Source organism: Eublepharis macularius, chromosome 6 (assembly GCF_028583425.1).
Source record: "Eublepharis macularius isolate TG4126 chromosome 6, MPM_Emac_v1.0, whole genome shotgun sequence".
Classification (NCBI taxonomy): Eukaryota; Metazoa; Chordata; class Lepidosauria; order Squamata; family Eublepharidae; genus Eublepharis; species Eublepharis macularius.
In genome coordinates, this window is record NC_072795.1 from 61140286 (window position 1) to 61163109 (window position 22824).

At 41.9% G+C, this 22824-nt stretch overlaps 1 protein-coding gene across 1 annotated transcript in view; it reads left to right on the forward strand.

Annotated features, from left to right (window-relative positions):
* Positions 1–22824, forward strand: part of MYO7B (myosin VIIB) — a 101714-nt gene that overhangs the window by 15065 nt on the left and 63825 nt on the right. Inside the window, exons 9-16 of the mRNA XM_054982519.1 lie at positions 1282–1435; positions 2946–3022; positions 4843–4962; positions 6364–6506; positions 6984–7194; positions 10353–10488; positions 10712–10878; positions 21223–21360. Coding sequence (XP_054838494.1) covers positions 1282–1435; positions 2946–3022; positions 4843–4962; positions 6364–6506; positions 6984–7194; positions 10353–10488; positions 10712–10878; positions 21223–21360 — 1146 coding nt within the window. The remainder of the gene's footprint in view (positions 1–1281; positions 1436–2945; positions 3023–4842; positions 4963–6363; positions 6507–6983; positions 7195–10352; positions 10489–10711; positions 10879–21222; positions 21361–22824) is intronic.

Below are 22824 nucleotides of genomic sequence, written 5' to 3' on the forward strand. Positions count from 1 at the left end.
TGTCTCTGGCTCTTACAGCTGCTCATCCTCCAATCTGATATATGCCCTCATTAGGAATTAGCCATGTTACTCTGTAGTAGCAAAATAGTAATAGTCCAGTAGCACCTTTAAGACTAACCAACTTTATTGTAGCATAAGCTTTCGAGAACCACAGCTGTCTTCGTCAGATGCATGGAAGAAATGAAGAAACTGGCCAGATATATATAGGTGGTGAGGGGAGGGGGGACAGGGTGCAGGGAGTGAGGGCCATGTAAATGTAAATCAGTTGCAAAAGTCATGAAAGAGGTGGAGTGCACAATCCAGGCAGGGTGTGACCCCTTTCCTCCATTGCTGAATCTGAATGGAATTCCTGAAAGCAGTTACTTCTGGTAATGAGATAACCACCCAGAGTCTCTATTCAATCCAAGTCTGACCAAGTCAAATTTACATATGAATTCCAATTTAGCAGCTTCCCGTTGGATTTTGTTTTTGAAATGTTTTTGTTGAACTATGGTGACCTTTAAGTCTTTGATGGAATGTCCTGGTAGATTGAAGTGTTCTCGTACTGGTTTCTGTATATTGCCCTTTTTGTTGTCAGATTTGTGTCCATTTATTCTTTTGTGCAGAGGTTGACTGGTTTGTCCTGTGTACAGAGCAGATGGACATTGTTGACACATGAGGGCACAGATCACATTGGAGGATGAGCAGCTGTAAGAGCCAGGGATTATCATATTTTCTAGGTAGATATGTGGGCAAAGTTGGCATCTGTTCTGTTCTGTTCGGGTCTGTTTCAGGGTCTGGTTTCACTGTTGGTGACTCTGCTAGCTGGTTCATGGTTGTTAGTGAGAAGTTGTTTAAGGTTGGAGGGCTGTCTGTAGGCAAGGAGAGGTCTTCCTCCCAGAACTTGTGAGAGACATCGTTTTCCAGGATGGGCTGTAGATCACTGATGATAAATTGGATAGGTTTGAGCTGGGAACTATAAGTGACAACCAGTGGTGTTCTGTTGTTGGTTCTTTTTGGTTTGTCCTGGAGCAGGCTGTTTCTGGGTACTAGTCTGGCCCTCACTCCCTGCACCCTCTCCCTCCTCCCCTCACCACCTATATATCTCTGGCCAGTTTCTTCATATCCTCCATGAATCTGACAAAGAGAGCTGGGGTTCTCAAAAGGTTATGCTACAATAAAGTTGGTTAGTCTTAAAGGTGCTTCTGGACTCTTTACTATTTTATCTCATAGGGGTTACACGCTGAACTTGCAGTATGAGGACTGGTTTGGGTATTGTTTTGCATCTATGTTGCTTTGCAGGGTGACTGTACTTCTTGTGAAGGTCGTAATGATGCCAAAGAATATGTTCATATCTGCTCTGCTATGAAGATCCTCATGTTCTCTGATTCTGAGCATTGGGAAATAAGCAAACTGCTGGGAGCTATTTTGCACCTGGGGAATATGGAATTTGAAGGTGAGCCTGGAGTATGTGCTTGCAATAATAAATATAGTTGAAATATTGGCTACAGTAGCAGATTTAATTTAATTTAGTGTATTACATTTATATTCCACCCTCCCCGCATCTAGAAACTTGTTTATTCTCCTTATTATAGATATTATTAACCAAAATATTACCCAAATAGGAGGTCTCCTTAATTGTTTGGGGGAATTAGCATTCAGGAGGCAAGTGAGAGGGGGTAACTAGGAATCTCCACCAATGTTAATAGAGATTATTCCATAGAGAACTCTCAAATATATCAGGCAGATGTTCAACCAGAAAGGGATTTTTATTAGAGAAATAAAAAGGCAAATGTACAGAAATCACATACAACACACATACAAGGCTAACTAAGAAAATCAGGGAGGAAAGGAGAAGAAAGCAGTTTAGGGAGGGTGATAATTGTCAGTCTTGAAAATAGAGGTTCATGAAGACAGCAGCAAAACGACTAGCATTTCACAGAAGACCAAAAGAATTTGAGAATGTATGGTGGGTCCCAATACACACACACAGAGCACATGGATGGGGAACCCAGTTATAGGGTGAAATGCTCCCTGGGGCAAGCTGACATCTTGCTCCCAAAAACAATAACTTAATGGTTTGTTCGGTGGTAGAATAGTAAGTTGGGTGAAGTGACTATCTGGGATAGACTGTAGGTGAAAATATTGCTTGATGATGACCTGGTAAGCATCAGGTTTACTGAATAGCTTTGATTAAGGTAGGTGGGTGAGGGGAAGTGTAGCCAGGCATTGATGGGTTTAGACAAGGGTTTTCTTAGGAAACCTTGTTATCTCTGCATCTCTCTGAGGTGTGGAGGGGCTGTCAGTCTGTCAACCACCTCTGACTCCTATTCTGGTAATTTTCCAGGCTCCCACCCACTTGGCATTCACTCTGCCTTGGGCCAGTCAGTGCCTTGGACTTATGGCATATGGGGAAAGGGGCATTTATGATATTCCATCTCTAAACTTCCCTCTTAGTGCGAGGAAGGGGTCTGACTGCTAACAATTGTGTAATGTGTTTTATATTTAAGCTACAGAGAAATCTAGAAATTCAAAGCTGTGTGTGTCACAGAAGTATTAATATAGTCATATAGCCCTACATATAGGAAAAAAAGAAATCTGTAAACAATGAATAATGTCAGATCTTAGTGATCTATAGGAATCAATATTTTTAGAAGGAAATAATGAGGAACTGTATTATTGAGCTGAGATGACAATTATCTTTGTAATGAGTTCATTTGCAGAAGTTGCTATGTCACTATTGCCAGTTGTTCTGCTTCTTTACATATGCTTGTACCATCCCTGGGGCTGCTATTTTGAGCCAGAAATATTGCATCATTGTAAAACAGGTCACACTGTAATATCTTACAGGGACTACATTTTTGTTCTCATGTTGTTCTTGCTTTACAGTTGCTTTAGAATGAGAAAAATATTACAACATGATTTATGTTACATATATTTACTAAGATTTGCTCTTTCTTTTGAAGCTGCTGTGTATGATAATTTGGACTGTTCTGCTGTGCTGGATTCAGCACACTTCTCTATTGCAACCAAACTGCTTGAGGTATTGGTTTTTTACATTATCCCACTTGTTATCTATTTGCTGGCTCTGCAAGAGTGTTTAGAGTGCAGGAAAATAAGTGCAAAATTATGTACATTGGGGCAAAAAATCCTAACTTATAAGGTTCTAGGGTTTCCGCTTGCAATGACAGACCAGGAAGGAGCTCTTGGGATCATGCTAGATAACTTGATGAAAATGTTGGCTCAGCAGTGAAAAAAAACAAATTCTATACTAGGGATTATTAGGAAAGGGATTGAAAAAAAAAGGTTGTTATCATAATCCCCTTTCATATATCTATGATATGGGTCACATTTGGAATACTTTGCATAGTTCTGGCTGTCATATCTGAAAAAATGATATTGTAGTGCTGGAAAAGATGCGGATAAGGGCAAACAGACAGATCAAGGGGTTGCAATACTATCCCTGCAAGGGAAAGCTAAGGAGTTTGAAGCTTTTTAGTTAGAGAAAAGACATCTAAGGAGGGAAATGATAAAGGTTTATAAAATTATGCAAGGGGCAGAGAAAGTGGATGGAGAGAACTTCTTTCTGTCCCACAAAACTAGAACACACCGGCACCCAATATGGAATAAGTATTTACTTGAAGAGTAATTAATTTGTGACATTAAATGCTACAGAATGCAGTGATGGCTACTAATTTAGTTGTCTTTAGGGGATTAGACTTATTCATGGAGGATAGCCCTGATGATTAAATGGAAATTTCATGTTCACAGACTTTAACCATCCAAATGTCAGGGCTGGAGGACACAAAAGGTCTTCATGCCAAGTCTGTAGGCTTTCTGGGAGCATGTGGTTGGCCAGTGTGTGAAATAGGATGTTGGACTAGATGAACCATTGATTTTATCCAACACAGCTGCACTTATATGCTTATGAAAACAAACTAATATTTTTTGTGTAGGATTTAAGTCCAGTGGTACCTTAGAGACCAAGAAGAGTTTCATGTTATAAGGTTTTGAGAGTCAAAGCTATTATAACAGACAACTCAGCATGCCTTGAACATTGGGGAGTGCTTTACATCTTTCTGTGTGTATGTGTTATTTTCTTGATAAGTAAGCCGCTTCTCTTTGTTTAAGGTGGAAATGCTGACTCCTCCTCCTCTCTCTCTGTTTCCTTTGAGAGATTCTTTTTCTTCTTGCCTCATGGCCTTCCAAAGAGAAGGATGTAGTTTTGAGAGCTTTTACTATGAAGGCCTCATTCATACACTGACATCCAGCCTTGATACTGAGTTAAACGGCCGTGGTATAGGGCAAGTAATGCTTTAGACTAGGACTCTTTCTTTCTCCTGCAAGATATTACTGTGAATGGAATCTACGTTAATAAACTGTAAGTTCTATCTTTTCTACAGTTTAATTGCCTGAGGATTAATTACTGTACATTGAGGTAAATGCTTCTGACTGAGTAATTCTGCTACCAAACAAAATGTAGCTATTATAAATAAAAGCTCCTTTCTTCAGATACAAGCTGTATCTGAAGAAGGGAGCATTGACTCTTGAAAGCAAGTACCCTGAAAATCAAGTTCATCTTTAAGGTACCACTGGGCTCAAACCCTGCTATTCTACTGCAGACCAACAAGGCTACCTACTTGAAACTAATAATTTTCTGCATTTTTGGCCATGTTACCCTTGCTATGGATAGATGGTTTCTTGTTTTGTCATTGACTCAAATTATTCTCATGGTGGCAGTCCAGTGTTGTTTTGTTACCTTCTCTTGTGTGTCTTCATATCTCTTCTTCTGAATCAGATACCATTCCTTTTCTCCCTGCATCATTTGCATTAAATTACTTAAGTCCATATTAATTCCTTCAGGTAGATTCTGGGGAACTCCACAATAGTCTTACAAACCATTCTATCATCATTCGAGGGGAAAGTGTCTCCATGCCCTTAAGTGTTGCCCAAGCTGCTGATGTGAGAGATGCCTTTGTGAAGGTAAAGGAAATCAACAACTGTTTCAATGTATGTGCATCTGTTATGGTCAGTAAAGGTTGTGAATGCTTCCTAAGCTTAAGAAATTCATTAGTTAGAACAACATAAATAGTAATAAAATAGTTGTTTAAAGATAAAATCATGTAACCAATGTCCTAATTGTCCTATTTGCTTCTGTGTTCGATCTAATAAGAAAGTCTCAGCTAACTTCCACCTACAGATCTGCATAGATCAAGAAGGAAACATTTCCTTTTCAGCTGTTTCTCTCCAAGATTCATGTTAGGTTTTTTAATGATATGTCTGCATCCCATCCCAGGGCCCAAGATTCACTACTGCCCAGCCAATGTCCCCGGATGCTCCCTTGCCAGGTAATGGAGGTCCTCCCCCAAGTTAGAGGCCCCAGCACACTGGGCCCACAGAATGCTGTTGCAACCAACAGCCCAAACAATGCTGCAGCCAACACGGGCCTCCCAGGGTGGGCAGAGGCCCAGCAGCAGGGATAGGCCTTACCCCAGGCCCCAAAACCATGGTAACTTCATCTGATGGGAAAGGCTGACTCTGGCACCATCTCCACGGTGGAATAGGAGGGGGTGGGAAGACCCTTTAAAGGGGAGGCAGAGTTTTCCCTTGGAAAGACAGGCCTCTCCTGCAGTGCGGGGGTGGCAGGTTTCTTTGTTTGGGTGATTAGAGGGATGCCTCCATAAAAGAAGGCTCGGGCAGCTGAGTAGGGGTTGGTGGTTGCATGTCTCTGAGGTTTAAGAAGTGACAGAAGGAGGACAGGTGAGAACTCTATGGGTGGATCAACCCAGTCTTTCTTCCAAGACCTCCCCGCACTGAGACACCACTCTCAAAGCAGAAGCCAGACCCTGGAGGCCTTAGAAAGGTCCAAAGAATCCTCCAGTTCATCAGCCCCTTACATACTGATAAACAACGCAAAAGCTCTCTCTCTCTCTCACAAAAGTTAATACAATGTATTCAAAATGTTCCAAATAGTTCCAAATAGTTAAATTTTCAAATGCACTTATTACAATGCATCTGCATGTGAACATTGAGAATAATGTTTTTTACAAACTTCTTACACACACTTTTCCATGAAAATAATCGATCAGTCTGGTGATAAATAAATAGAACTCTCTTTTAGTCCATGTAAGTTTTTAAACGCTTCAAAAGTATTCTGATGAGCTTCAAATAACAGTAACGGTGATGATCAATCAAAATCTGAGGTCCGTATCAATTTTCATCTGCTCCAAGCAAAGTTGAATATTTCACGGTGTCATCTTTCAGCTCTCTTTCAGCCTGACAAACCGCTAGCTAACCCTTACATACTGATGTCAGTGGAACGATTATCTTTCTAAAGCACACAGTTTCATATTGCTTTTGAGCACTGATTTTTTCACATTCCAGGGTATCTACGGGTTCCTGTTCTTGTGGATAGTGAATAAGATCAATGCTGCAATTTACAACCCACCCTCACAAGATAATAAGAACATCTGCAGGTCCATTGGACTACTGGATATCTTCGGTTTTGAAAATTTTAATATCAACAGGTACGACATTCCTAATTAATTTCTCTGTGGAACATTATCTGCATCATTCCAAATGGCAGGTAGAAGATTTAGCCACTACAGTTGATGGAAGCGACGTTTCAGGGAATAAAATTCTACATTGAGGATGATATATACTGATTAAGCATCATACTGAAAGGTACATTAGAATTGGACAAGCTCTGGATAATTCCATAAAACTATTAGTGGTTCTTTAAAATAGGTAAAATATCCCAAAACTTCTGATACTACCTTAACTCCAGCATTAGCTTATTTCTGATCATCATGACAGTGTTTGGCTTGTATCTGGCGTTGTCCCTTTTAGAAAGTTTGCACATTGGTCACTGTTATAAATTTTACTATTCTGAAAAGCCAACTATAAACCAGCGCTGTTTAGACATTAACAAGAACATTAATGATCGTGCATAACACTGTCATCACAGAAGTGTTTGTCATTTTCTGGGTTGCTGTTCCCTGCAGTTTTGAACAGCTGTGTATCAACTTTGCCAATGAGCACCTCCAGCAGTTCTTTGTGCAACATGTCTTCAAGTTGGAGCAGGAGGAATACCTGGCTGAGCACATCTCCTGGAACCACATTGACTTCACTGATAACTACACAGCCTTAGAAGTGATTGCACTCAAACCCATGAATATTGTGTCGCTCATTGATGAGGAAAGCAGATTCCCTAAGGTGAGCATCATCTTTTTTTTTCTGGGCTCCCACAGGCAATAACTGAATTTTTTAATGGTTTCTTTGAAGCTACAAAGCCACTGACCATCTGGTGACACATTTGTGAAGCTCTGGTACTCCATATTATACCAGAAAATTGTTTTGTTTATGTTGTTTATAATCTGCCTTTCCCCCTGAGACTCAAGGTGGATCACACAGTGTACATCAATACAATCATCAGCTGGCACATTCAAATACAAAATTTGCAGATATTTGAAAACAAGTAGAAATCTGGTATAGAGCTGAAACAAAGCATTGTTAATTGAACATGACATATTAAACAGTGCAGAAACCACCCAGCAGGAACTTGCTTACAGCAACAGACCATATGCAGTAGCAGGGCTTTTTTTCTGGGAAGAGAGGTGGTGGAAAAGTTGACTTTGAGGGGAGAGTGCATTACAGTAGTCTAATCTCGATGTTACCAAGGTGTGACTATCCTGATCTAGGTTGGCTCCACCTTTCCACGTGGGAATTAAAAGGAGAGTGCTAGAGTAATATGACCATGCAGAAAATGTCATTAAAATAATCTTGGTGTCTAGGAAATCCTTTACCCACAGAATCTACAAAGTCCCTTGGAAGGCTTTTCACAGGTAGTTCCACAGAAACAAAACCAGTACATCTGCATCAGGCACACCAGAGGTCCTTCATTTCCTCCAGGATCAAGGCCTTTGTCCCTATACTTTTCAGTGTCTGGTGGTAGCCCTCTCTATCACATAGCAGGACAGCTTCTTTCCTGATACAGCCATATAAAGCATTTCTTAAGAGGAGCAGCACTAACCAATCCTCCCATCCAGCGTCATTTTCCCTCATGGAACTATCGCAAGATGCTGAGAGTTCTACATAATCCTCCCTTTGACCCTGTGAGGACAATTCCATGAAGAATTTTGTTTTTCAAGGCAGCCTTTCTCAAATTGTTAATTTGTTAATTTGTTTCTTTCCACCAATTTTTACTCCACCATCTAAATCTAATCCAGTGTTCTTTATGATATGTTTTGCATATAGGTTGAATAGATAGGGAGATAATATGCTTCCTTATTTGACACTTTTGCCAGTTGGAAACCATTCTGCTTCCCCATATTCTGCCTTATTGGTAGCCTCATGTCTGCAGTACAAGTTGCTCATCAACACACTCAGATGTTATGACACACCCATTTCTTTTAATACCATCCGTAGCTTTTCATGATCCACAAGATCAAAAGCTTTGTTGTAATCTATGAAGCACTGGCTGATTTTCTTATGAAATTCTGCTGTGTGCAATATGCCTCTTCCTTTTCTGAATCCATCTTGAACATCTGGCATTTCTTCTTCCATCTATAGTAAGAGTCTTTGTTATACAATGTTGAGCATCACTGTTTGCATGGGAAATTATGAGAGGATCCAGTAGTTGTGCAATCTTTGGCATCTCCTTTTTTGGAATTGGAATGTAGTTGGACTGTTTCCAGTCTGTGGGCCATTGTTTTGTTTTTGTATTTGTTGACATATTCTTAAGATTTTGATAGACTCAGTTTCTGTAGCTTGATATCCCATCTACTCCAAGTGATTTGTTTCTCCCAGTTGCTTTGAGTGCAGCTTTCACTTCACTTTCTAAAATTGCCTGCTCTTCCTCAAAAGATTTTTCTTTAGAGGAATCTGACATCCTTTCATATCTTCTGTATAGTTCTTCTTCAGTATATTATTTACATCTTTATTTTGTTCTGATTGGATGTTAATCTTTCAGCATCCTTATCTGTGGCTTGAATTTCCCTTTGATTTCCTGGATCTTGTGGAACAGACCTCTTCTTCTTCCCTCTTTGTTGTTCTCTTCTATTTCTCTGCAGTGGTTATTATAACTGTTCTCTCTGTCTCTGCATGCAAGTAACTGAAAAGCTGCATTTAGAATTCTGGTTTTATTTCTGTCACCTTGTACTTTTGCTTCTTGTCTATCTTTAGCAATTTTATCATCAGTCAGCTATTTAGGCTTCTTACTTTTAGCTGCAAGAATAACCTTTGCACATTGTTTTCCATCTTCTGCTTCCAATTATGTAATCTATTTCATTCCTGTATTCACCGTCCAATAGCTATCTTATATAGGCTCAATTACATGAAACCACATGACCATACCAAAACTTCCAGTTTATCACTTTTTATGGTATGAGGTTAGCACTTCTCTAAGCTTAAAACAAATTCCCTGTAGAAATATATGTATTAAAACTTTGTACTGTTAACTCAGTTTGTTCAGAGATTTGATACTGGACATCTTTACAATTATTTATAATCAGGGCTTTTTTCCAGCTGGAATGCAGTGGAATGGAGTTCCAGAACCTCTTGATGTCACTTTGGGTCCGCTGGAGCAGCGTGGAGGGCAATCTAAACTCCCCTCTGTCTGGAGATTGGGGGCGGGGCCACTAGCCATGTGACCATTTTCACCAAGGGTGATTTAAATTTTTAAAAACTCCCCCCTTGTTCCAGCTGACCCAAAGTGACATCATTGGTCCTGGGAGCGTGCGTGCACTTTGCACGTGCACATGTGGTACCAGGGCCACCACCTCCCACCAAGAGTTGCCCTCTGTGCTGGCAACCCACTGAGTTCCACCACCTCTTTTCCCAGAAAAAAAGCCATGTTTATAATAATCTTTTTCCAATGACAAAATAGAGAACATTGCTGAAATAGTAAAACTTTTACACTTTTTGCAAATTTGGAAATGAAAAACAATTGTCAGGCCTGCTTTTGTCCATTCAGTACCTTTAATAGTCAAGGGTCTGCAACAGGATAGTGTGGTAAATTATTTTATTAGAACTTGAGAATGGTAGTACAGAAGTAAAAGAGGGCCATGTAAGGAAACATGAGGGCTGAGAAAGACAGATCCTTAGAGAGGGAAACTTGGAACTTAATTCCCATGGGCCCAAATGTAGCACATGGGCCCAAATATGATTGGGACTACAGCACCTGGGGAGAGAGTCTTATTGCCCACCCACCCCCAGTTCCATTTTTGTGACTTGAAGCAATCCCAAGATGCCACTATTTGCTTGTTGGGAGAGACTAATGTAGACTAATATGCATCACACATTTATTTTTGTTATTGATTTTAAACATATATACAGAGTGGATTTTTCTCATTTCGTGTTTTGTTTGTTTCCAGGGCACTGACACTACCCTGTTAAACAAAATTAACTCTCATCATGGCAGAAGTAAAATCTATATTGCACCAAAAAATGTCCACGACACAGTCTTTGGAATCAATCACTTTGCTGGTGCTGTTTATTATGAGTCAAAAGGTAAGGTGGTAACAGCTATCTGTCACCCCTCAATTCAATCCACGTTATTATGGAAAACTGTTTCATTATTTAGCTAAAGCTTTGGTCTGTAAATAATCAATTTAAATGGAGTAGAAAAGGACGCTTATTAATGTGAAGAGAGGAGGTGTCCCTGTGAAATGAACGTCAAACTGGAATCAATATCCAGTGGAAATGATGAACTTCTCTTGTTTCTTATTCATAGGCTTTCTTGAGAAAAATCGTAACATGCTTAGTTCTGATATAATGCAGTTGGTTCATTCATCCAAAAACAAATTCCTCAGGCAAATCTTCCAGGTGGATGCAACAATAAATGTTGCTGCTTTTGGGCGTGGGAGCATCAGGCATCTTGGAGTCGATCCTGCCCTCAAGGTTAGTCTTCTCACATTTGTTTGGAAATGAATCCCTTTTTAGTCTCTTACATATTCGAGCTGTAATTCACTTCCGGTGTCCGTTTTAAATTGCTATATTTTAGATGCTATAAAAGTTTAATAATCATAATTCCCAAGCAGTTTACGTCAGATCACTGCTTTGCCTTGTAGCTTGGGGAGGGCATGTTTTGGAAGTGATTACAATGTAAGCTCAAAATAGCACAGTGGTAGATGAAAGAAAATATCTTTGGGGTCATTATTAAGGCAGAAAAAACATCCCTAATTCAAATATATGAGTTGGCCTAGCTTGAAAGGATATTCTGGGTTGCCAAATTCAATAAAGACAAGCATTATTGTGCTTTTAAATATACAAAGGGGAAATAAGTAGGTTCTCTGACAATAATCAGTCATTGTCCCGCGGTGGTCTTGTTCAGTCCAGAACATTACCTCCTGCTTTTGGACAGGTAAGTGGCTTGGAGAGGAACTGCTACAACAGACAAACATGCACCCAAGGGCTTCTACAGTGGCATCTATGCAGTTTTCAGTAACTGGCTCTATTTCTATAGCAGCTGTCGTTTTGTTCAACACTTATTTATTTCAGTGTCTCCTATTCCCGCTTCCATTGTGTTGTAATAACTGTTGAGAAATTTCAAATCATTTATTTCTTGAGTTGCTGAGCAGTGACTGGAAGAACATTCATCTAACACACAAAAATGGGGTGGGCTGCAGAGTACTACCAAAAATAATAAAAAAAGAGAATGAGGAACCCAACAACCATAAACTGAAGAATATGAAAATGCGTATTCTATATTTGCTGCAATGTAACAATATTTAACTGATACTTTAACTGATACTTTAAAAATATTTTTAAAAACTGCAAAGAAAATGTGGCAATACAATCCAAAAAGGGTGAATAAAAGCAGAGAACATATATTTATGGAGTTAAGAATTCCACAGGTGCAAAACACAATGCAGTTATAATAGCTCATATGTATACCTTTGGACAAATTAGTGCCCACTCAAAGTCGTGAACAAAATCAGCACAAATATACTCTGGATACAGGTTGTAACATAGATCAGAAGAAATGTCTAATACATTGTCTGATCTGTTTATGGATCATTTTGACCCACTTACCATGATGGATGTGGACAGGATCTTAAGATCTTTGAAGGCCACTACTTGTGCACTGGATCCTTTCCCATTCTGTCTGCTAAAATATGTAAAAACGACATTAACAAGTCCTTGGTGTCTATCATAAGTCAACCAATCATTCCCTCAGCCACTCAGCTACCCTTAGCTACCTATCCACTATTTTTTTAAAAATCCCAAAAGAAAAATGATGTGGTCGGTTACCACCCAGTCTCTAATCTCCCCTTTCTGGGCAAAGTGATTGAGCGAGTAGTAGTGGACCAACTCCAGACCTTCTTGGGTAACTCATCTGCTCCGGACCCTTTTCAGTCTGCTTCAAGCCAGGCTATGGACAGACACAGCTCTGGTGGCTTTAGTCAATGACCTCCATCCAGGGCTGGCGCGCCCATACAGGCCAGGTAGGCGGTGGCCTCAGGCTCGAGGGCCCTGGAGAGGGTGTCAGGGGCGGAGGCGCGCACCGCGGAGCTGGCGTGGCTGGCCTGCAGCTGCTGCAGCCAGCCAGCCCCGTGCTGCTGCCGCCGCCACCGCCACACGCCCCCAGCTGGGTGCAGCAGCCACGAGCTGCTGCCGGGGTGGCGTGCGGAGCGCGGAGCAGCCTCCGCCCGTCACCCCAGCCATCTGCTGGCGAATGCCCCGGCTTGCACTGTGTGATGACATCATCGCGCAGTCCGTGAACCTATTCAAGGTACATGCATGCTCTTGTATTGCTGTCAGGCAACCTTAAATGTAAGCGATGGAAATTCCCTTAAGAGAGAATTAGCTGAGGATCCTAGGAGTCTGGCAGACTTAAACATTCTGCACTGCTTGCGTCTTTATGCTGTTTATTTGCTGCCTTTCCTCTAGTTTATCCTTATAACAACCCTGTGAGGTAGGTCAGGCTGAGAGTGCATGGCTGGCTCAAGGGGCATTGATTTTTCCCCATTGTCCCCCTGACTCCTGTGAGCAGTGTTGTCTTTCTTCTTTCAAGTAGCACATCAATGTGTCTGAACTTGTCTAGTTTTTAAACTTGAACCTAGATCCTATTATTCGTGCATCTGTACAGGAAACATGCAATAAATGGTTTCAGAACAAACAGGGACTATATGAGACAATAAAAAATGCAGTAAAAGACATGGATTAGCACAATTAGAACTCCTAATTTATCCATTGGTGGAAGAGGATATCCTTGTGAGGGTTTCCCCTCTTCGTTGCTCCACAGGCAAAACTGCAGGCAAAGCTAGATGTGCAGTTTTTAACGAGTTGGGTCTGGAGAACCCAACTCTTTAAAAAGTTCCCCACAACTACACAGCAGCTTTGGGTAATAGCTGTTAAAAAAAAGAACAACAACCACCGTCTAAATAGAGAATAAAAAAACAGGATGACAAAAAAAAGAACACATAAACTAGGATAGATGATGTTAAATCAAATTATTGACAGCCATTTCCCCATATCAAAATAGCAGGGAAGGGAGGTTTTCCACCTGTTTTTCTGTCCAAGTGGAGTATTTTGTGCACATGGAGCAGTTAAAAATGGGGGGGGGGGAATCCTCCTCCTGTGTTATTGTGATACTGGCAAATGACTTGAGGGAGGGGCCCCTCCTTCCCTCTCAGAGGCATTCTGAGGCCATTTGGGCTCTATTTCTTAACAGCCATTTACTTTTTAACTGCTATATGGCTGCAGAAACCTGAGTTTGGTCTGCGGACCCAGCTCTTTAAAAAACTGCATGTCTAGAGAGACCCTGGTCGAATCGACATTACTCATTCTAAGTTGCATGTTCCCCGCATTCCCCACGCAATCCCGAGTGCCAGTCACATTACCTCATTAAACAGATGCATTTCATTCGCATTTCTCCCGAATACGTGGTCACAGGTTTTCAACGGGAGTTTCACGGTGGCCGTGAACGGGCCAATGCGCAATTTACGCGGGTTTTTTAAAAAACACCCCCCTTCCTGTCTCTCCGGCCGTTCCGAGAGTTCCTATTGGCTGATTCAACTTGCAAGTGCTCCATAGTCTGCAAAAGACTGTTTTTGACTTCATAGCATTGGATTTATTGATTATGCTGTTTCTGAATCAAATCTGGTAGTTTGAAAAATCATTTTGGGGTGAATCCATCCTCAGAACGGACTCGCGAAACTTCCTTTTTAACTGTTTTTTATTTTTTTTATTTTATATTACTGTAATATCGAAATTATGAAATATCGAAATAATGACACTCCAAGGAAGTGAAACTTCAGTAAAATTCAGGCACTGAACTGTCCTGCATAGGAAATGCCCACAAAAGCTTCCCACATGCTTCCAAATTTCCAAAAAAGAAACGGGAGAGAGCCATCAGTGCTGTCAGTGGGAGAAAGAGAGGCATCATTATCTTCAATGATGTTTCTTTATAAGGCAAGATCGAAATAACGGAAAAGTGCGCTCAAAAAAATAAAAAAAATGGGCGGGGAAAAAGGTCCCGCCCAAAAAAGTGGTTTTCGAGCGGCCGTGTGACTGGAGGGACGCGCAAGAAAGACAGATTGGAAGCAGGAATGTGAACAAAGGTACATTTCGCACTCGGTTTTTAGAGCACGTTTGTACCTGTTCCACATCCCATGTTTGCAAGGTTTTCACACTTAAAAGCAGTCATGGGATGCAGTCCCGCTTTTTGTCCGCTGTATCCCCGATTTTTCCCCCTGTGGACATACCCCGATGTTTTTTTAAGTTCGCTGCCGACTGGCAGCTGGCCCGCATTTTGCTAATGTGAACACTTTTGCCTCCTTTTTGCTTCTCTCCCCCCCCTCTCCTTTTCCCTGGGAGCTGATTGGTTTGTGCAGAATTAACCACTCCCACCCTCCTCAGCTCTCTGAACCCCTTGTCCACCATTTTTTTTAGTAAAGTGAGCTGAGGGTCATAAGGCTGCTTCTTCGTTGGTTTCCTTCCTCCCGGTATGCATGCTGTTTTATTTTTTTTCAAAAGCCAGGAATGATTCCTAAGCTTGCTGCTAATTCCCTGCTAGCTTTAAAATCAAGGAAAGTGTTAAATAGCTGCTTTCTCCTTCCTCCCTTAGGGTATGCACACACATTCTTTTTTTTTTTAAAGACAAGAATAGGTTGCAACGTTGTAATATTCCTGCACTTTCTTCCTGGCTTTAAAAGCCAGGAAAGGATTAAACGGCTGCTTTCCCCTCCCTCCCAGGCATGTTTCAGACTTTGCCAAAGAGGGGGAAAAAACCCAAGCATTTTGCACAGCCCTTTGGAAACAAGCCTCTGCTTCCTGGGAGGAGATTAATCGGCAGCATTTTAACCCTTTCCTGGCTTGATTTAAAAAAATGAGAGCGGTACATGTTTTCCCCCAGAACTCTGCCACCAATTGCCTCTCTGGTGGGCAGGGGACAGCCCAATCAGCAAAAAGGGGGGAAGGGTTCCAACATTGCAACGTTACTATGCATGCTCAATTTTTTTTAAAAAAGTGTGACGTGAATTGCAAGGCCCCAAAAGCCCATAATTGCACCGAGGTTTTGAAATGAAGCACAGACACCAAATCGAAATTGCAGTGGACAGTGTGAAATGAACAGGTGCAATGCCGAAGCCACTGCGATCGGGGCGAATGCTCATAAATGGCGGTTTAAACCGTAAGTGCGAAAAGGGCCAAAGAGGAAAAAATCGCGGATTAGAGGCAAACGGAAGATATCTGATAAACATGCGGGTAATGGGTGAATGTGGATTCGACCCCTCTGTAAACAAGAGGTTGACATCTTCACTGGTGGAGGAGGAGGCTCCACCCAAATCTAGGTTTTTTTTAGCATAGGGCTTCTTCATTGGTTCTGGCCCCATACTGCATCAATTTCTCTCCAGAGTTTCCGCGCACACAGTCAAAATACCCCAATTCAATCTACAGACTGCTTCCCAGACTTTTTTGCATTCTCCATGGAGAAAAGCTGCATCTGCTGCAGAATCGATCTTTCCTCATTTTTTCTGTGGCTTTTCTCCCTGCACACATACTCTGACTCCCCCCCCCCCAAGCAAAGTCAAATTGGGGCTTTTTTGTTTCGTTTAAATATTTTTTATTAGTTTTTCCATTAGGGGTAGGGGAAAGGGGGAAAACAAGAGACAAAAATATCATACATTCTGCTTGAAACAACATTCTGCTTATCCACATTTTCCACACTGCTCATCACTTAACTGTGATTGCTAGTAAGAAATTACAATATTGCCTTCATATAATTACTACATTCGAATCTTTATATTTGTTTCTCACCCAGTTGTAAAAAGGGGTCCGTGGGCAGCAAAATGTTCTTCCATTTGTCCTTTCATTAGTAAAGTTAGTCTGTCTAGTTCTGCATTCTCCATTATCTTCACTATTAACTCCTCCTGCTGGGATATTACTGGTCTTTTCCAATAAAACGCTAGTAGAATTCTTGCTGCTGTCACTTCATGTATAATAAAATATTTCTGCTCTTTGTCCAAATCTTCTGGTATACGGTTTAACAAAAATATTTCAGGTTTCAATGGAATTACCATGTGTAAAATTGTTTGTAAAAGTCTATGAACCAGAGGTATTTATGTACCTCTTTGCAAGACCACCACATATGAATGATAAAATGTTCCCTTATGTTTCTCACACTTCCAACAGTTATTAGATAAATTTGTATACATTTTGGCAAGTGTATCTGGTGTTAAATAGCATCTATAGAATATCTTATATAAGTTCTCTTTAAACGCCACTGATTTGGTTATTTTAACATTCACTTTCCATTTCTTATTCCACTGCATTGGATCAATTCTATATCCTAAATTTTGTGTCCATTTGTTCTTATATTCTTCTACCCCCTCATTTTTCTTCTTCATTTGCATTAGAAATACATACATCTTTTAAATCAGTTTTTCATTCGAGTCACATAAGTTTTTCAAAAGTATTTTGTTCTAAATGGAAACCTCCCAGTTTTTTTATCTTTGTTGTACCTAGATTCTACCTGGGTCCTTGACCACCAATCTAAATTGAGGCCTTGTTTCTGTAATTCCTCTATTGTTTTTAATCTTCCTTTATCATCAAATAAGTCTTTATATGTAATCATCCTGTCTACTGAGAATACATTTGGTTGCAAGAACGCTTCTAAAGGTGATATCCATTGTGGAGTTTTAGAGTAAATCTGTGGTATAGTTCTTTCCCATAGTGATATAAGGGACTTTATAATCCAGTGATTATTAAAATATTTGTGTCCCTTTGTTTTACCATACCATAGAAAAGCATGCCATCCCAGCTGCAAATCATGCCCTTCTATTGCCAAAAGTCTTTGATTTTCTAGGAGTATCCATTCTCTCGTCCATACTAAGCAACACGCTTTATGATACATTTTCCAGTCCAAACTGGGGCTTTTTTGAAGTGCAGGATGCTTCCTTCGGTGTGAGGCCTAGCCTTGGCTTTGCCTTTCGCCCTCCCTTTTATTCCCTTTGTTCTGGATTGCTCTGGTTCAGATATAGGCATGCACTTAAAAAGCCCTGAGCATCTAGTTAGCTTTTCTGTATCAAACCATTTAACTCCTGGCAAGAGGTACACCACAGATAATGTCTTAGGTTCATTTCTGGGTATTATATACAAGTAATATAATTATGGGGTGTCCGCTTCCATTTCAAGGTTTTATTATTACAAGATAATTATTCAGCATTCTTAATATATTTCTGTGTACAAAGGTATCTTGACTAACTTTATTGGTCATATCCAGCAACTGTTCTCCTATAGTTTTATCTGTATCCATGATACACTGCATCCTGATTGGTTGAACAGTAACCGGGTTTTAAACAGTGTAAATAGCAATGCTGTAATATTGGTGCCTCAAAGAAAAAAAAAACCCTGGTAACTGCTGGGGAGGAAAATGCTGCAATATGCTGGTTAACACAAAAACTCTGTAGACATCCTTGAATACTACTGGATATTTTAAAGTTTTCACTTGTGCTTCCTGTAATTTTTAGTCCATTGTTTTGGGGTGTTTTTTAAAAAAATTTAAACTGCAATGTTGCAACATTGGTGCTATTTTAAAAAACTCAACCTTGTAAGTTTCTCAGCAATTAGCTGAGGAAACGGACTAGTCCTCACTCAGCCCATCACCTAACAAAACTTAATGACCTCAGCTGACAGAGCCGGATCTAGGGTTGCCGGCGCCCAGGGCAACCCTAGTCTTGCCTCGTGCGCGTGCGCCCCCGGTGCGGCGTGATGATGTCATTTTGGTGACGTCATCATGCAGGGCGGCGGAGGCAGCGTGCAGGGCTGGGAAGCCACCTGCGCCATTCGCCTCCCCGCAGGTTCATGGTGCGGGCGGCCCCTCCAGCTCTCCGCGCTGCCTTTCGCCTGCCCCGTGGGACAGGGGGCAGCCGGCTGTCCCCTCTCCTGCGGGGCACGCGAATGGTGTGGGCAGCCGCACTGCCCTTTGCCTGCCCTGCAGGACAGGGGTGCACGGCAAGCCGGCTGCCCCCTGTCTCACGGGGCAGACGAAAGGCAGCGCAGGGAGCTGCGAGGCTGCCCAGGCTGCCGGCTGCGTGCTCCGGCAGCTGGCAGCTGCTCCTGGCGCCCCCTCCCTGGTGGCGCCGGGGGCAGACTACCCCCCCTGTCCCCCCTCGATCTGGCCCTGTCAGCTGATCAATTGATGAAAATAAGGGGTTCTCCAGAAAGCAGAAATGGGGCGTTTTTCTAGTGCAGAAAACAAACAAACAACAGAAAACATTTTGGTTCAACTCCCTGAAAGTGTAGAATTAAAGAATTGAAGCAATACAGGGTCAGAACTGAGGAATAAAGTGGATCCAGTCCTCATGGGTCAAATATGCAGAAAGCCCAATGTAAAGTTCACTGTGAGGAAGATGCCCTGGTTTTGCCTACACTGTAGCAGGAAGATTCTAGAGCTCCTGTTCTGTTGTCTGCCCTTATTTTTATCTATGAAAAAAGAAAGGAAAATTCCAGAATATTTTTTTGTCTTCCTCTTTCCCTTTTTTAAGGTAAAAAGGGATCAGAGATCTCCCTACAAAGTAGAGGCAATAGTGCAGGCTGGTAAATGAGGTTCCATGAGACATGGAGGGCCGACAGAAGGCAGAATAACTAATTTCTCTGAAATATTTTTTCTGTTTTCTGCCTGTGTATTGATTTACAGTTCTTTAGGAATATGATATTTTTGCATAGTGGTAATCCAAGCAATCTCTCTTTGAATAAGCAAACAATATTAGCTTTCTCAGAGGATTTCTCCTGCTTGCGCTCTCTCTCTCCTCTATCTCTCTCCCCTCCTCCTTCCCCTCCCCCCCTCCGAGCTGGGGAACATTATTTATAACTTTTATTACACAGCATTTACAGATTCAGTAGACATGCTATCATTCTGTTCATCTCCTGTGTAGTGCATTCCCAAATTCCTTACTGCTCTGTGTTAAAAGAAATTCATACATCCACCTTACTATGAAATAATGTTCAGCATAGACAACATATATGTGAGCTGTACTAAGTTGCAATGAAACATTAGCAGATCTTGTAAAAAGATCACCTAATTTCTACTGTGTTCTAGGGCCACAGGAGGGCAGTAGTAATTCATTTATAAATCAATGGGATTAGTGATGTTAATTTACCAATTACAGACTTGGAAAAAGCTAAAGGTTGGTTTACTTCTTATGCAGTTGTGGATATTCCACTTGTTCAGCATGTCTTTGCTGGTGAACACAGTGTTGTTTTAAAGTCATATGTGAATCTCTATACACATGGGAAGAGAAGCAATAGTCACATGTTGCACAGGCCATTTCTACATGGGAGATTTGGCCCAGTTTTAATGCTGTTGGTGTGGTGTACCCAACTGGGTGCATGGGTCAGAGGGAGCCTATTTAGGGTCCTCCTGCCGAAACAAATGGTAGTATGCTACCAGGTTCCCTTCTAAGTCTTTTCAACTGGGCGGGAAACCACACCTCAGGCCTAACCAGACTGTAATTGGGAAACAGCAAGTTGAATCCTGAGTAAAAGTTATAAAAGGTAGCACAGGCCTGGACTCTGACCTAGACACTGAATTCAGATTAAAGCTGTTGAACCAGAAAGACACCACACAGGTATAAAAATTGATTTATTAATAAGTGAATAAAATGATTACATTAGAAAGTGTGCATAAGAGGAAAGATAAAACAAGAAATTTAAATATTTCTAACACTAAACATACTTGCCGGGGTATTTGATCATCAGTACAAAGTCCAGCATCAGAGCCTTCAGGCATGGACACCTGATTGATCCAAATAGCCACAGGCCAGGAGTCATGTCCAGACTGTAGGTTCCAGGTTTGAGGTGGCAAAAGGCATAGTTATGTCAGAGCCAAGCCTGGAGCCCCGAATGGGCCAATACTCAAGCCAAATGCCAGTCCAAGTGCAATTGCATAGCAAGCTGAACCATCCTCTATTCCCAAAAGCACAGAAATAGGACAATAGGGATTGACCAAACAGAATATGGCCATGATGTAAGGACATGATCCTGTGCAACTGAACCTCACATGAGGGCCCTTTCTGAAGTCCTCACATGAGAGCCCTTTCTTCAATGAGAACCAAGGTGGTTCAAGATAAAGTAGGAAGATGGAATGTAACACAGCCATGGTGACCTTGGTGCCTAGACTCCTTTCCTCAGCAGTTTCAAGGGGGCTTTGCATCTGGCACTGATAATACTAATGAGGCTCAAGATGGCATGTAGCAATCATCTGTTTCTCTTAGGCCAAGGTTTTTTCCTGACAAGTTTTGTAAACTCTGGTCAAGCAGCCATAATGCTTGACATGTTAGGCCCAGAATTGGCCTGTTCAGCACAGTTCGCAATTGGGGATTTTACCTGCTTCCTTGCAGCATTGTGGTGCTTCCAGGTATTGTTTTTTCCTTGACTTTTCTGTGAACTTTCCCTGATCTACTTTTCTGCAGTGTTTTGGGAAATATCACAGTAAAGCCACACTGGCTGCCATGTGGGCAGGACAATTGATCTTTCCCAGTCCTGCCCCCACATAACAGCCATTTACCAGCCTGTCCATATTTTGCTGCCACATGTGCGCACACACGCACACGCGCGCGCGCGTGCGCACACACACACACACACACACACACACACACACACACACACACACACACGGGGAATTAGGACAGTGAAAATGTGGAGATGTGCCATCTCTGTCTCTCTTTCCAGACAGCATTGTTACTAAGTGACTAGTTAAACTAGTTTTCAAGCCACCTTTGTGCTTATTATTCTCCACAGGGAACTGATACTATCAAACGCATGTCTACATTAGGAGGTCAGTTCAAACAGTCTCTGGAGCAGCTAATGAAAATCCTGAGTACCTGCCAGCCGTATTTTATCCGCTGTCTCAAACCGAATGACCACAAGAAGCCAATGGTAATATTCCATTAAAATATGTAAATCAGTCAATTGCTTGCAACATCCTCCAGTTTGGGACAAGGTGACTCATTAGCTAGACTTGCAACTCTTTTGGTTAGACTTGCAGACTAGAATCTGGGAGACCCAGTTTTAAACCCCCACTGTACTGTGGAAGCTCACTGAGTGACTTTAGGTCAGTCACCTATTTTCAGCCTAACATACCTCACCGGGTTGTTGTGAAGACAAAATGGAGGAGAGGATAATGATGTAAGATGTTCTAGGTTCCAATTGTGGAGAAAGGCAGGGTATAAATTAAATAAAGAAAACAATCTCTGAAAATAGAGATGGGACAAATAAAAGGTAGGTTGGTTGGTAGGTGGGAAAGAGAGAAGGAAGCAGGGAGTGGTGAGGATATGGGGTCTGCCAGGAGGAGAGAAAGAGGAAATTGTGTGGAGAGGCAAATGCAGTGGAAAGTGAGATACCTCCTGAAAGTCCTTGCAGGTTCCCCACTGCGCAGCTGGAGCCAGCTCAGCAGGGACCGTGCAACTTGGCCGGAATTTTCCAAGAGGGAGGCTGCCAGGGCAGGAGGAGAGAAAGCTGAAGATGGGGTGCAGATAAAGGTAGGTTGACTGGCAGCTGGAAAGCAGAGTAGGAAGCAGGAAAATGGGAGTGGCTGTGGGGGCTGCTAAGGAATGGAAAGAGGCAGTAGTGGATGCAGGGGTGTCCTCTGCAAGTCCCTGTGGGTCCCCTGCTTGTATGAAGGAATAGGCAGAAGTATTGTCGAAGGCTTTCACGGCCGGAGAACGATGGTTGTTGTGGGTTTTCCGGGCTGTATTGCCGTGGTCTTGGCATTGTAGTTCCTGACGTTTCGCCAGCAGCTGTGGCTGGCATCTTCAGAGGCGTAGCACCAAAAGACAGAGATCTCTCAGTGTCACAGTGTGGAAAAGATGTAGGTCATTTGTATCTACTCAGGAGGGGTGGGGTTGAGCTGAGTCATCCTGTAAGAGTTTCCCAGGGTGTGGAATGCTAATGGCGGGAGGCTTCACTGTATCCTGAGGAGGTTCTTTTGCATATGGATTGGTACTTGATGTGCTAATCTTCTCTGCAGGGCTATTGTTGGGGATAGAATGTTTTGTTCAAACACCAGGCTAACAAAACATTCTATCCCCGACAATAGCCCTGCAGAGAAGATTAGCACATCAAGTACCAATCCATATGCAAAAGAACCTCCTCAGGATACAGTGAAGCCTCCCGCCATTAGCATTCCACACCCTGGGAAACTCTTACAGGATGACTCAGCTCAACCCCACCCCTCCTGAGTAGATACAAATGACCTACATCTCTTCTCTTTTCCACACTGTGACACTGAGAGATCTCTGTCTTTTGGTGCTACGCCTCTGAAGATGCCAGCCACAGCTGCTGGCGAAACGTCAGGAACTACAATGCCAAGACCACGGCAATACAGCCCGGAAAACCCACAAC